Here is a 14051-nt window from a genome sequence, read left to right on the forward strand (position 1 = left end):
CAAAGACTTGTGGAGGGAATTTTCGGAAAAAGCTCAACACACAGACTGTACTCTGAGCACACACTGCTCCCTCTCACAGCACCATGGCCCTAATTATCTGGAAACAGGACTTGTCATAGTTAATAATGTGGATTAAATGTGTTTCCTAGCCCTAAAACTCTCAATACAAGTATAAAACTCCCTCCCATAGGGTAAGTTGCAGCACAACAATAGAATAAAGCTCTTCTAAAAGTAAAGTCCTGCTGTAAAATACCCTACTTCAGTGGGATCTGTACCCAAAGTACCAGAAGTTCTGATGTGATACCACATTATTAGCATTTTACTAGTTCTTGTAACAGTTTTCACACCTTTATTAATATTTAGACAGTACCATGTGTTGTGAGTAAACTATCAACTTAAGCAGAAATACCTAAAAAATAAATAAAAAGTAAGGGAGTAAATGTACTTATTTGACTTCACCCTGCATGTACAGCTCTGGAAAAAATGAAGAGACCACTTGAAATGTTTTTAAATCTTTATCTCTACATGTATGGCAGCCATTCCAGTGTCTGTTGAATTCAACACAGAAAATGTTGTCCGTAGTTTATAGAATACAATACAAAAAGAATAATAATTTAAGTCAAAGACATACCTATAAATAATAAAACCAGAGAAAATGATAATGCTGAAGTGGTCTCTTAATATTTTCCGCGACTGTTTAAAGTGTTGCGGAGCAGGCTGGTGTATATTTTCAGCTCTGGCACATTACGCACACAGTGTTTGCCTCAGTGCTTGTTGCTGCTGCTGGTCATGTGGAAACAGCTCGGCAAACATGGATCTCTCACTCTCTATCCCACAGGTCCTGAAAACGTGTGAATTTGAAAGATTGGACCATTTCAAAAATGGATATAAAACCACTTCCATTTTTAATTGTTACATTTTGTGTAAGAATAGAAAATCCCAGAAGGTCTTTCCTCCCAAGCACAACACTTTGTTTTACACGTATTTGATCCTTCTGAGTATGTATGTGTTTTATTTGTGAGAATCTGAGGAAAATACCCACAATTTAATGTTCAGGATGGGTTTATTTTTTTACAAGACGTGCAACAATTATGAAATACTTTTGCCCGTACGACAACTCGTCCTCTTTCATTTTAACAAAGTGCAAAATAACGCAAAGAATGTTTTTGAAATATTCATAGAAAACAAAATGGCACAATACAAACGTCTCTCATAGCCGTACCAGAACATCTGACATTTCAAACTAAACAGTGCTGGGAGAAAGTATCCTGATGCATGTATAAACCCTAATAATATACACTGGGAACATGATATTTATCATTATACATGTCATGGAGTTTCTCCTAGCGGCCTTGGACCTTGTACATACGGTAATAACAGCTTACTGATTTCCGATGGGGCTTATGATGATTTACATGGTACAAAAGAGACATTGAGCAGAGCAGAGAGGGCAGGCTGCGGAAAAATCACGAGTTGTTCCAAGATAGTTTTATATCCTGCAATTTCCTTAAGTGATTGCAGCCAAACCAAGCTGCTGTCAGAAGCACTTAGAAAGCAAATGTATAAAGTGGGAAATAACATGGCTGACTATTACTCTGCATAGCCCAGAGATTAAAGGAAAGAGTATTTGTGCGTATAGACAGTTTGTGAAGCATACGTAGCAAAATGTACAGCCGATGATTTGGTTCCTAGCATGATTAGCATGCAGCTAAATAAAGCAGAGGAAGACAAAACTAAATACTTTCACTTCCTCCCAAAGTGGAAGCTTATCTACAGTGAAAACAATTCAGGAAAACAAAACGAAAAATGTTCTAAAAAAAGTGACATGTTTACGCTTCTTCCAGTGTAGATTTCACAGTAGTCTTATTATATATTTACAGTTAACCCCCTTGTGGCATTTATTTTCCTTTGGAAGGAAAAATAAGCCATTGATTTTCAGTTATTTTAAACATTTTAGATGATAAAGTTCCTCCCATGCTGAAGCCATCACAGGCTGCTCCCCTGAGGTCTGAATACCCCAGGATTTAAATGTTTAACACAATGTCTGTTATTGTTTGGATTTGGAGTACTTATATCTGAAATAAAGGTTTGATTCCTTGTTGAGCCTCAGTCCTGTCTGGAAACAAAACAAAAACTCATAATCCACGTAATCTGGTCATACAACCACAAATGTATTCTCAATGGTTTCTGTGATAGTTTCCTCCCTCTCTCCTAGGCCTCTCTCCTCTCAGGGAAGATATTCAGCCCCAGCTCCACCAGCGCCCCCAGCAGCATGGTCCACAGCGGTATGCACACAAACGTCAGCTTTACTTCGGCCAGCTTCTCCAGCTTGGCGCACAGCGTCAGGCAGAAGCCCAGCTTGAGCAGCATGGCCGTCAGGTACCAGGCCCGCAGACGCAGGTCGGGGGAGCCGTTGCGGGGGTCGTACCCGGGCTTGCAGCGGCCTGCCATCTTTATGGCAAGCATGAGGATGAGGATGCCATCAAATACCCAGACCGGGAGGAAGATGAGGAACCAGTTCCACTGCACCTGGAGGGAAGAGAGGGAAAATATCATGTCATACACTCTTAAATACTACAAACATATGGGTTGAGCAAAGAGGAGACTTTATATAAAGAGAATAATAACTGTACCTTCCCATCCAGTTTCAGCACCAGCATGATGAGGAAGACCAGGGTAAAGACCCAGGTCAATAAAACCCTCTGAGCCAGAGACATCTCGCTGACTGGAGACAGATCAGAGGAGACAGACAGGTCAGAAACCAGCAGACAATAATAATGATGAACGTTTGCTCTATGCATGCAGTATTTGAGCAACAATAACGACGTATAAGAATAGACAGCTATGCTGGAGTTGCTATTAATGGCTATTTAAAACGTATTATTACCAACCACATCAAAAAACATGTACCTTATAATAGCTATATTGAATTATACGTGAATTATTTTCATTGAACCTTAGTTAGCTTACAAATGACAGCTAGCTTTTATAGCCCAATAGCATTAAGCTAACCGGTTGTTGTTTTATTTAAGACAGCGTCTGACTTACTTCAGCGTGTATCTACATCGGTAGCCGGGATTGTCGTCTTCCTGGAGGGCAGACACAACAACTCATAATGTTTCTGATAATAATTCACACAATTATCAACAGAGGTGCACGTTAACTGCAGCAGACAGAGGGATTTTTGGGTCCGTTATCTGCTACTGTCCCGCCCACCCTGGAAGCCAATTGGTCCTGGTTCCGTTACGTGAGGTTTGTTTCACGTCCATTTTCCTGGAGTCTAACCGTAATGTTGTTGAAAAGGCGCAAACGCGTTGTTATGTTTCCAGTAGTGAGCTTAACGGCCACTAGAGGCTGGTAGAGTTCATTCTATTATTCCATTCTGATTTTGTGTTTATATGCGGTTTTCAGTGTCTCTACATAAAACAGCGATATTTTTGCTGAGATATTTGGTTGCTTTGTGCTTCATTTGGTCCTTGCAGTGGCATGTTTGCCAGTTTTTCTACATATTGTCTTCGCTAATCGCCTGCGGCGGTTTACAATGTAATGGCGCCTGTACACAGTGGTTTACGGGCAGGAGCTGAAGTTGTATTTTTACAGTGAGAGGCTGAAAGGAAAAAGCTAATGCTTCAAACATCGGGGAGCAGAGTCTGAACATCTCTTCCAAACAGTGGACCAGCCTGGATAAAAAAGTGTAGTAATAAATATTAGTTTGTGTCTTTGCCTGGACTCGGAGCTGTCTGAAAGGTAAGAATGAGCGGCTGCATGTTGTGATAGGAAACCATTAATCAGGGTTTCAGCATTAGGTTCCAGCTGTGTGAGCTCTTTGTGCCACCGGTAGCTTAACGCTAGCTTAGTATGAACGTTAGCAAGGCTGAAGCTAGCAGCAGGAGAAGACTGAGCCAGAAGACTGTCTGAAAACACCGTGTTTGCATCTACACGGAGCTAGCTACAACATTAGCTGCCTTTAGAATAATTCATGGCGATGCAGGACATGTCCTTTTTAGGAGTGAATGCACACAGTGTAACGTTGCTTTGGTGTTACGTTACTTCTAGACTGTAACGTTACTGACTTAACGTTACTTGACGCTCATGTACTTAAAAGCCTTACATTTAGCCTCACCTAATCCCCACTTAAATTCTACTAAATCTGCAATTTACCATCACATCCAGTCCCGGGGTCTCACTGTGTTTTACAGCGGAGCTGGGCCAGCTCGCCTGCAAAATAATCAATGTCATTTTTATTTAGGTTTGAATAACCTCCCAACGTATATCTGGCACGTAGCAAATTTCATGATTTAGTTTGCACTTTTTTTTGGCCTCCCATCTACCTGCATAATTGGTCATAAGACAACATGAATAAGGATCTTTACTGCCTTTGTTCAACAATGTATTGGGTTCCTTCAAGGTCAGAGGTCAGACTATAGAAGATATTGAGTGACAGGAATAGGCCTTATAACAAATCAACCATCAGGCAATAAGAACTCACATTCTGGATTTTTGCTTCAACATTTCCTTAAAATCATCAATCTTTAAATAGTTTGGGTAATTTTGCATTGGATGTTTTAAATTCTTATTTATACTCCATTTCATTAGATGTTGTCCCACCTGTACCTGTCCTCTACTCTTGTATTCTATTGTATAACCACTATTGGTTTTCTCCACCTATCCTGTGCCCCTGGGGTATCAGTGGTGGGGGGGAACTTTCTCAGCGGTCAGGCGCTCAGTTTGGCAGGTCATCTGATTATCCAACATGATTTGCCATACTGCCAGCCTGTCTGATGCAATGTCCGGCTGACGCTGTCATCACTCAACCAGATTTTCCACGCAGTCATAATTTGACCCCTAAAATAACCTTCCTCGTTATTCCGGCAGAGTCCTCTACAAAACATTGATGTTATAATATAATACATCCAAAGGTCGCAAATAAATCCTCATAGCTTAACATCTTAATATGTCTTTGTCTGTAACGCTGAAGCTTGTACATCAAATATGTGGTCCCTCTGAATCAGAATATGTCCATACAGGCAGAAGAAGCAGATCAGATCAAACTATATTGAGTTTGTAAATCCTGGTATAGAACAACCATGTCAGAATGGTGTCCTGTTAGACTGTGCTGGACGGGGGTCAATGATTTAACGTGTTTGTAGTTTGCAGGCATGCGGGTCAAACATGTACGGCAGCAATGACTATTCTGTACTTCACTATTTCAAAAATCTGACGCTTGAATTTTCCTTACTTTGTAACGCTTAGACAACCCTTATTTAATTTATGCTGTTTCCTTTGAGAACCACATTTACTTTACCTCGCAACTTTACTCAAGCACCCGTTTCCAATGTGAGATCATTCAGCTGTCCTTGAGCAAAGATCTTCAGTGTAGTTCAGTAGCAAACAGCTGTTTTCACTTTGCATACAGGTAGTCTGTTTGTTACTTGTTGAGAGATGAGCGCTAAAATCAAGCAGCAGTGTGTTACAACCAGAGGACGTCTGACAGGATTCCCGGAAAACTCCTAACATGCACCTGCATGAACACACACACACATAAAGACTACACAGTCTCGGAGGCATTGATTGAATGATTGACAGTTAGGCCAGCAGTACTTGTCAGTCAGTGTGTGTGTGTTCGTGCAACTCTAGCATCTAGCTATACACCTAGACTGCTGTGTGTGGTCTGACCAGCGTGTTCCTTCTTTGTGTCGTTTGTTCTCTTTGTCTCCCTCTGTGTTTTTCCACTTTTTCTGTCATTATTGTCTCTCACACTCTCAGTCCGTCTCTGTGACGATGCTGGTGTGTATTGTGCCGCTCCAATCTGCCTGCAGAGCTGGTTACATCATTAGCTGCACTGTAGTTACATCACAACACTACACTGCCATATAGTCTTTATGTTCCATCAACTGCAGAACCGCCTGCAGAACAGTGATATAAGCTACAGCCATATAGCCTTTGCAGTACTGAGCGCGAGGTCACAGGGTTCACGGTCTGCAGGAGAGAATCAGAATCCTTCTGCTTTAGTGTACATGCTGGCTCAGTGATGTGGCTTTACTCTCCCTAGCATTGTCAGTGGTATTAGTCACACCTGTGTGAATAATAATGGTGTCATTTGTCCCGCCCTATCAGGTGCAATGAAGCTCACAGGAACGTGACCAATGTGTCAATCAAACGCAGTCTGTTGCACCAACCCCATTCAGCTAATCAGCAGAATAATGCCAGTCACCTGTGCAGGCCTTCAAGTCTTATAGAGTATAAAATCCCAGATCAGCCAATGTGTTTTCCCTTAAATTCAACATGTCCTAGTTTAGTCATATATTGAGCTTATTTTTTTATGTCAAAGCAGATATAAAGGTTATCTCCGCTACTTTTGAAGATCTGATTGTTTTCCACTGTGCTTTCTTCAACTAAACTCCAGTTGCCCTTTTTTAAAGTAGATATCAACTACTAGCAATACAACGTGAATGTTGTATACAGTGAAACCACTAAGCTACATCTGAAATTAAGCGCCTCTTCCTGGTTGCTGTTCTGTTTTGATGAGTACCATTCAGTTCCTCTCACAATACTCGTGTGAGGTCATTGCAGAAATGATTGTGGTTATTCTACTAATCATCATTTGCAGTACAATTTCTTTGATATGACTGCAAAGAAAAGGACAGCCATGTCTGTGTTGTGATATGCTGATTACGCGTGTCATTCAGAAGCGTAACTTACTCCTGCATTTCTGACTAAACGGTCCTTATATCACCTGCATTTATATGGAAATGTTGATGTCTCCGGGAGTGTAACAAATTGATGTCACTGTCGGGTCACGCTGAGGATCCCTCCAGGAGATGTAGCCTACGGTGTCACATGTTGGGAGCAATACATATGATAAGATGGTGGACAGTTTCCTGACTAAACACAAGCACTACAGTGTTAGAAAAGGTTGACTATTGGGGATATATTGCCACCTGATGCTATTCATTATTGTGTCTGAGAATAGTGTGTGTTTGAACTAAGCTAGAGACTAGGCTGCGTTTGAGGCCATCACATGGTCACCAGACCATCTCCGGTTACACATTCATAAACCCTTTTCCAAATAATAACTGCATGTAGTTATGATTCCAAATGTGACCAAATGAAGCACCTCTTTCTTCAGTGACTGGCTTCCACACACACACACACACACACACACACACACACACACACACACACACACACACACACACACACACACACACACACACACACACACAATGGCTGTTGTTGCTTTGAATCTCAAATTTGATCATCCCAGGCCACAGAGTCTTGACTCTCTCTTCTCTGTTTTCCAAATGTCCAGCTCCTGTCCTAATTTGGCTGTGAGGCTGTGTGTCTGTGTCTGTGTCTGTGTGTCTGTGTCTGTGTCTGTGGTGTGTGTTTTATCTTCTAACCCACCCCTCCAATTCCATGTAAGCTGTTTTGTCTTTGGCACTGCATGCTTCAACAAACCCTGTTTTGTTGCTGTGAACTCACTCACTCACTCACTCACTCACTCACTCACTCACTCACTCACTCACTCACTCACTCACACACACACACACACACACACACACACACACACACACACACACACACACACACACACACACACACACACACTACTGTTAATTATGTCTTGGAAAGAAGAGGAAAGGGCTGTTTTTCCCCTCTGCAGAGAGAACGAGAGGCTGCTTTTAGTTTGTGTTTGCTGGTATGACTCGGTTTGTCTGTGGTAAATGATTTCCTATACAATAAATGTACAAACACACAGCTTCTCCATGTTCCTACTAGGCCTACATACATACGTTACATGCAAGATTATACTTTCACAGATTTTACAAAATCTCCAGCTGTTAAGTCGTACATTTACAACTTGATTAAAGAATCTTTGACTGAGACTTGTTGTATGGGCCTCCTTGGATGGACGTTTTCAAAACAGAACAGTATAATATTTAGAATGCGCAAATTGCCCCTTATCTCTGAAGACATGAGTGAGTAAAGGACAGAATAAATACAAAATGTATATCGATAACGAATATTTGTTGAATTGTTGGATGGTAACTTTATTTGTAGAAGATCGATGACCTTAAGACACATTTAGCTGAAATTGAATCATAAATGGGCCGTCCCAAATCTAAAAATAAGGCCTTATTTAGTGGGTTTCACAAGATGCCATGTTAATCAATGATCTAGCTGAGCAGATGGGTTTGGGGCATGTCAGAAATGTCCGTTGGCTCTCTTTTTAGGAGATCCGAGGTCCGATTCTTCTCATGACAGCGGTGGAGACCTGTGGTGTAAACTGTAGTGAGCTTGATTTGATATTACTGGAGTTGTATGTTGTGGCTATATGATCACCATATGATGAGCCCTGTATAGGTCAAGTGTAGTGTCATTTTGTGTCACCTGAGCTCCTCAGGGATTCTCCCTACATGATGGAAAACATGATCCCCATCTCCAACCGTCCCTCCGTTTGACACACACTCTCAGAATCCCCCTTGACCCTTCATCACCGATTGAACAGCATCAAATTTCCTGTAGGCATGCAAACAAACACACACTTACTTAAACACACACTCGAGCCCCCCCTTGGTCGGCTCAGAGATGTAACCTGCACCCATCATGAAATATTGAGCAGCCGGAGAGAGAGGTAGCAGCTCGTGTTACACATCACGAGTTACCAAACTGTGTTCTGGTGCTCAGGCTTCCATTAAACATCCCCAGGAGACATTGCACTGATAGAAAAGCAGCAGACATCTTTTCTACTCTCTGATGTTCAGTGCATTTGGACAAGCAAAAGTCATTTGTGTTTTTCTCATTTGAATCTCCCCAGTGATGTTTTTCTGTTTCATGGAGGTTTGAAACAGACCGTGACACATTTCCTCAGTCAATCAAACAGTTGTTTTTAAAGAGCACATTATCACAGATTACTCATTTGTCACCCTCAAGACGTACAAGGAAAAACTCAAAAATACCCACAAAAACCTTGGGGTGAGCCACAGAGGAGGGGTTCCTCTCCCAGGACGGACAGACATGAATAGATGTTGTGTGCAAGCATTAAAAAAGATCATGCGTATCCAACATAGACCCTCAATAATATGATCGTATATATTTTAAAGGACTCGGTTGTATGTCAAACATCTTCCATGCCACCAAAACATAATCCCAGCTCTGTGAGCCTTCCCCATTCTCCATATAGAGAGCAGATAAAGCCTGTTACGTGAACCCTGGCCCTGAACCTCACATCAAAGTTTATCCAGCTTGAAAAAGCTCTGATGCTGCTGCAGCAGATGGAAGGATTAAGGAGTGTATTCAGCTGCACATCACAAGGTTTAGGAAACGCACACTCCACTGCTCTTCTAATCTTAGGTCCACAGAAACGACATCATACTGTTATGGTATAACTCTGACCATGAAGCTTTAAAAGGTCCTACAGGTCTATGCTTGATTACGATGTGGTTTGAAAGCTTTTTTCCCCAATCAAATAAGGAACCCAGTTAAAGGGGCCAGTTTCTGCCTTTTGGTAAAGAAAAAAACAAACAACGTTTTTATTCATTTGCCAAATAAGCCAATAGTCGAGATGAGTTTTTAGATTTTTCTAAAAACATTTGAGGTCTTACAACACTGAACAATATTCTTAAACGGTTAAACAATTTCGTATGCTCTTTTATTTTCTCTTATGGCCCCCAAAGGCAGCACAAAGCCACAACACACACAGCATTCAAAACTCTTATTTCCCCCACTCGCATTCAAACAGTGGCTATAAAAGACATATGGCTTATTACACTCCACCATTTCCTGCTCTCACACACGTGCATCTTAATTTGACACACACACACACACACACACACACACACACACACACACACACACACTGTCAGTGGCACAAAAGGAGTCCTCATACACACTGGCCTAGATAACACATGCTGTCTTACTCTCTGTCTTTCTGTTAATGGGTCAGTTCAGGCAGACGACTGGTCAGACTTGGCAGACCCAGTGTGTGTTTGTGTGTGTGTTTGATAAATTCTTTGGGAGCTTTGTAATAGGGTGCGTTTTGTGAATAGAACTTTCCTACACAAGGGTTTTGTTTGTAACCTTATTGTTATGAAATATAAATCAAATCAACCAAATTAAAACTTACAAATACATGTAGCCTCTAATCTAGGAGGTTCATAGGAAAACTCCTAGAAATTATATATATAAATATAAATAATCAATTCTGGCCACAGGAGTCAAGGACTTTGAAAATAACCCAGCTGTGTGCACATCTGTTGTCTCGCTCCTGTTCCCTAAATACCCTTAAGCAAGCCTCAGTGTATTTTGGGAACACTGGGAGTGTGTGGCTTTGGAGAAAAAAGTGTGTTGGGAAAGAACTCACCCCGGCTATTGCTTCTTGTTATGTTTTCCAGGACAAATAATAACAGTTTACAGCTAATCCTGTGTGAGGAATTGGGCAATGGTCTGAGTGTGTGTGTGTGTGTGTGTGTGTTGCTCTCGGATAATGAGAGTGAACCAGAGTTTGCTTCCCACCAAGGTAATGATGAGGGGATTTGAAGGCTTTGTACAGGGAGGGTCTGTCTGTGTTTTTCTTATCGCTGCCTCTGCATGGGGAGGATTGTCTTTGAGAGCTGAAAACAGAAACCATGGCTGATAATGACGGGCTGTCGGGATAAACGTCTTGTTTTCTCTTTGGTCGGGCTTATGATTGTTGTGCTGCGCAATCTTGTCAAAGCAGGAGTTACGAATTGTAGCTCCACAGTGGTTGGACACCAAGGGTTTTGTGTGGCCATGCACATCAATGTCTCAAATAAGTGCACGTGTTTCTTTATATAAAGTGCTGTGATCTGCTTGCATTGAGTTTTATGCAGAAGGCTCCTCTGCTATGTAAGCAAGAAAACAAGGGATCAATTATTTGTATTTATACAGCCCAAATGTGTATTTAGAATCTTTACGTACACCTTCCTTCTCTTTCCCTTTCTTTGTCCAATGTCCTTTCTCTACCCCTGCCTCTATAGAGTGGTACAGGAATGACTCCTAAAACCCGGAAGTAAGTTAGCATTTTGCACCCTCTGGTTCCCTCGTCTCAGAGTCAGTGGGATTTCTCCATAGGATTTTGGAAAATAGCTCAAAATAAGGTCTGTGGTTGACTTTAAGAGATGGATCACGTTTGGTTCTACGACATTAATCCCCCCCCCAATCCCCCCCTCTGGAGATTTCTGAAGAGTTCACGTGTCTGAAAAACGATGGTTGTTAAACAGTGGCTGAATAGGACTACAGAAGTTGTCGAGGACGTTGTACGTCATTACGCCAAACACGTAAACACTCCCGCTAAGTTTGTTAGCTTATCTTTGTAAAACCATATCAGACTGGTTATTGAAACAGCCGTGACTTCTAGTTAAACTCAGTGTGCCTAAAAGGAAAAGCTTTGTTAAAATATGCAAGCGTGTGAAAGTCAGTTTAACGATCTTAAGTTGACGTGACGTTGAAGTCCTGTGACCCTGCTGTACTCGTCTGTAGTTCCTTTATAGCATAACGTTAGCATTTTGCTTCTGGAGATTAGATTTATGATTTAAAATGGTAAAAGTAGGGTAGACATGAGGAGATTATCCGGCTGAACAAAACGTGCATTTATCAAACAGGTTTGTTTTCCAGAGATCTAATTTTTTACAATATTCCAGAAGCCTACAAAGAAATCGCTTTGCTTTTTAGTCGAGGGAACCCATGCACAGCTTACTTCCGGATCAGCCTACAAAAGTACGTCATCCCTGCACCACTCCATTACTTCTACCCTAGACTCTCCACTTAAGTTTTAATATGAAGGCCATTATTGACACCGTAAACCCATTAACTCATGTAGCTACTGCCCATAAAAAAAGGACAAACAGGCCTGCTTCTTTTTTATAGCCGTGTCTTTTTAAGTTAACTGCATTTCTGAAACTCCATGTGTGGCAAAAAGTGAGTGTACGAGGAATAGTGAGGCCCTGCAGTGAAAGATGGAGGGAGGAGTGATGATCATTATCGACAACAGCAAGCAAGAGTCTTTCTTCCTGTTGCTAAAAATGTCTCTGGCCTTTTGGGGCAGAAGTGCATGCGCACACACTGAGATGCAACTACACAGATGTGTGTTTAGTTGCATCTCAGTGTGTGTGCAACTTCTGTGTTTGCCGTACAAACACACTTGGCTCTGAGCAGAACATTTCCTGCTTCACATTCTCACATTCTTGACACACTCAGCCCGCACTCTCTTAGCGGCTTTGAACACGTCTCTGACACACCAGCACTAATATTTCCCTGTGTGTTTGAATTGGCGACTCTATCACACTTATATAAACATTAAGGGTTGCGACAGATAAGCCACGGAGCTAATAAACGGTCCTGGAGTTCGCTCACATTTCTTTAACGGTAAACTGCGTCACAGACTGCGGATGACCACAGAATCGACTCAGCAATTTCTGTAAAATGAAAATAGCAGCACTTCTAGGGAAAGCTATATTTGAAAGTAAAGGGTGAAGCAGGCAGACTCCCTGGAGGAGTCGACTGAGGCTGCACAAACAAGCCTTCACATGCAAAGCAGGCTCTTTAAGGTTGAACTCTGAGGGGAAAGCTTGTGAGTAAAAAGAGGCTTAAGAGCCACGGGGAAATGGCAAACTTAACTAATTCTACCCCTCACAAAAGGAAGAAAACACTTTGTTGTGTCATATTTTATAGGATTTAATAATATTTGATGAAAGCGGCAGCCTCTGCCCTCCATCAGTCTCCACGTCCCCCAATCACAAAGCACCACCTTGCTCTTATGTAACTGAGACAGAGAGAAGGGATACAGACAGATAGATGAGCATATGAGGAAGGATCAGGGGAAAATAACTGAAGTGCTCCTTTTTCTTTTTTATCTTATTCTTTAGTAGTTTTTTTCTTTCATTCCCCTTTACATCCAATGGTACTCCAATTTACATGAACGGTTCTTTTTAACAAGGGGTCGCAACATGTCTCAGATCCCCAAAATTCAACATGAGAATATGTAAAACAAAATGTATAGAAATCAATAATAACACTGAGAATGTAAATAACACGGGTATAACACAAATCAAATAAAAGATGGGTTATGTATAAGGTCATCCTACATCTTACAGAATACAGTCCAATATACTTAGGAAAAATATCCATATGCCAGAACATTCCCAAAAACAAATTCCTCATTTTAAAGAAGTCATATTATTTTGGGGTTTCACACAGTTCAGTTCCTTTTTATGCAACACCACTCCTTTTTTATACGTATCTTCATCTGCTTCCACCCCCACCAACCCAGAGACCACTCTAGCATTGGTGTTTTAACCTGAATAAGCATCCGGAGTGAGCTGAAGTTTGAGATAACATAAGACATAAGAGTCTCTGTTTTTTGTGTGTCAAATCCTATGTGAAGCATCCAGTTAAAGTATCTAAATGATGTACCTAAAAATCCTAACCAACCAGCTCACATCCACAGATGATCCTGTTCCAAAGAGGACTTCTCATCTCTGACATTTAGGTACATTTCACGGTTCAATAATGTTCTCGTCGTTATTCAAGCCTAACCAAAGGGAAGTTGCATCAGCCAAAACACATGACCTAAGATTTGAGATTATGAATAAGTACACAATATAATCAGTATATATCCCTACACAGCGAGCACTGTGAAGATGTTGTAGCTCAATGCCAACACTGTCCTGGGCTGTGTACAACACGTTTTGTCCAAAGATATAGAGATATTTTTGTTCTGGTAGTGTAAACCATTCTCATTTTATTCTGGTATATCATATTATATTTGCCCCCTTGTACATTTGTAATTGCATTAGAACTTTGTTTAATCGCATCCTAGTCTCACAGTTGTATTTGTAAAGATTGAAAACAAGATCATTCAAGTTAATTGATGAGCTTTAGAGTCGCTGGTTGCTGGGTTGTGTCAACAGGGAGCAGGGGAAGCTGATTTTAGTCTTTATGCTCCCCTTTGCTGAGCAGAGGTCACACACACTCACACATTCACCCCTAACATGCTCACCTTAACACACAGTTAATACTTGTGTGTT

At 41.3% G+C, this 14051-nt stretch overlaps 2 protein-coding genes across 3 annotated transcripts in view; one reads left to right on the forward strand and one right to left on the reverse strand.

Annotated features, from left to right (window-relative positions):
• Positions 1 to 1044: 1044 nt before the first annotated feature.
• Positions 1045 to 3278, reverse strand: LOC134879177 (transmembrane protein 60-like). The gene is made up of 3 exons (XM_063905533.1): positions 3049 to 3278; positions 2634 to 2725; positions 1045 to 2529 (listed from the first exon to the last, which is right to left on the reverse strand). Exons 2-3 carry the CDS (start codon positions 2715 to 2717, stop codon positions 2212 to 2214), a joined length of 402 nt encoding a protein of 133 aa, XP_063761603.1. The 5' UTR covers positions 2718 to 2725; positions 3049 to 3278; the 3' UTR covers positions 1045 to 2211.
• Positions 3279 to 3431: 153 nt separating this feature from the next.
• LOC134878937 (protein PHTF2-like) overlaps positions 3432 to 14051 on the forward strand; it is a 37320-nt gene continuing 26700 nt past the window's right edge. The window contains exon 1 of one of the 2 annotated variants that reach the window (XM_063905123.1): positions 3432 to 3747. The gene's annotated coding sequence lies outside the window, so the exon portion shown is untranslated. The remainder of the gene's footprint in view (positions 3748 to 14051) is intronic. The other variant, XM_063905124.1, reaches the window with a different exon arrangement.

Source organism: Eleginops maclovinus, chromosome 17 (assembly GCF_036324505.1).
Source record: "Eleginops maclovinus isolate JMC-PN-2008 ecotype Puerto Natales chromosome 17, JC_Emac_rtc_rv5, whole genome shotgun sequence".
In the NCBI taxonomy this organism is placed as follows: domain Eukaryota; kingdom Metazoa; phylum Chordata; class Actinopteri; order Perciformes; family Eleginopidae; genus Eleginops; species Eleginops maclovinus.

Coding starts and splice junctions, on each gene's coding strand:
- LOC134879177 (XM_063905533.1), bottom strand. CDS start 2,717: ATGTCTCTGGCTCAGAGGGTTTTATTGACCTGGGTCTTTACCCTGGTC. Junction 2,530..2,633: donor TGCTGAAACTGGATGGGAAG/GTACAGTTATTA, acceptor TCTTCCCTCCAG/GTGCAGTGGAACTGGTTCCT.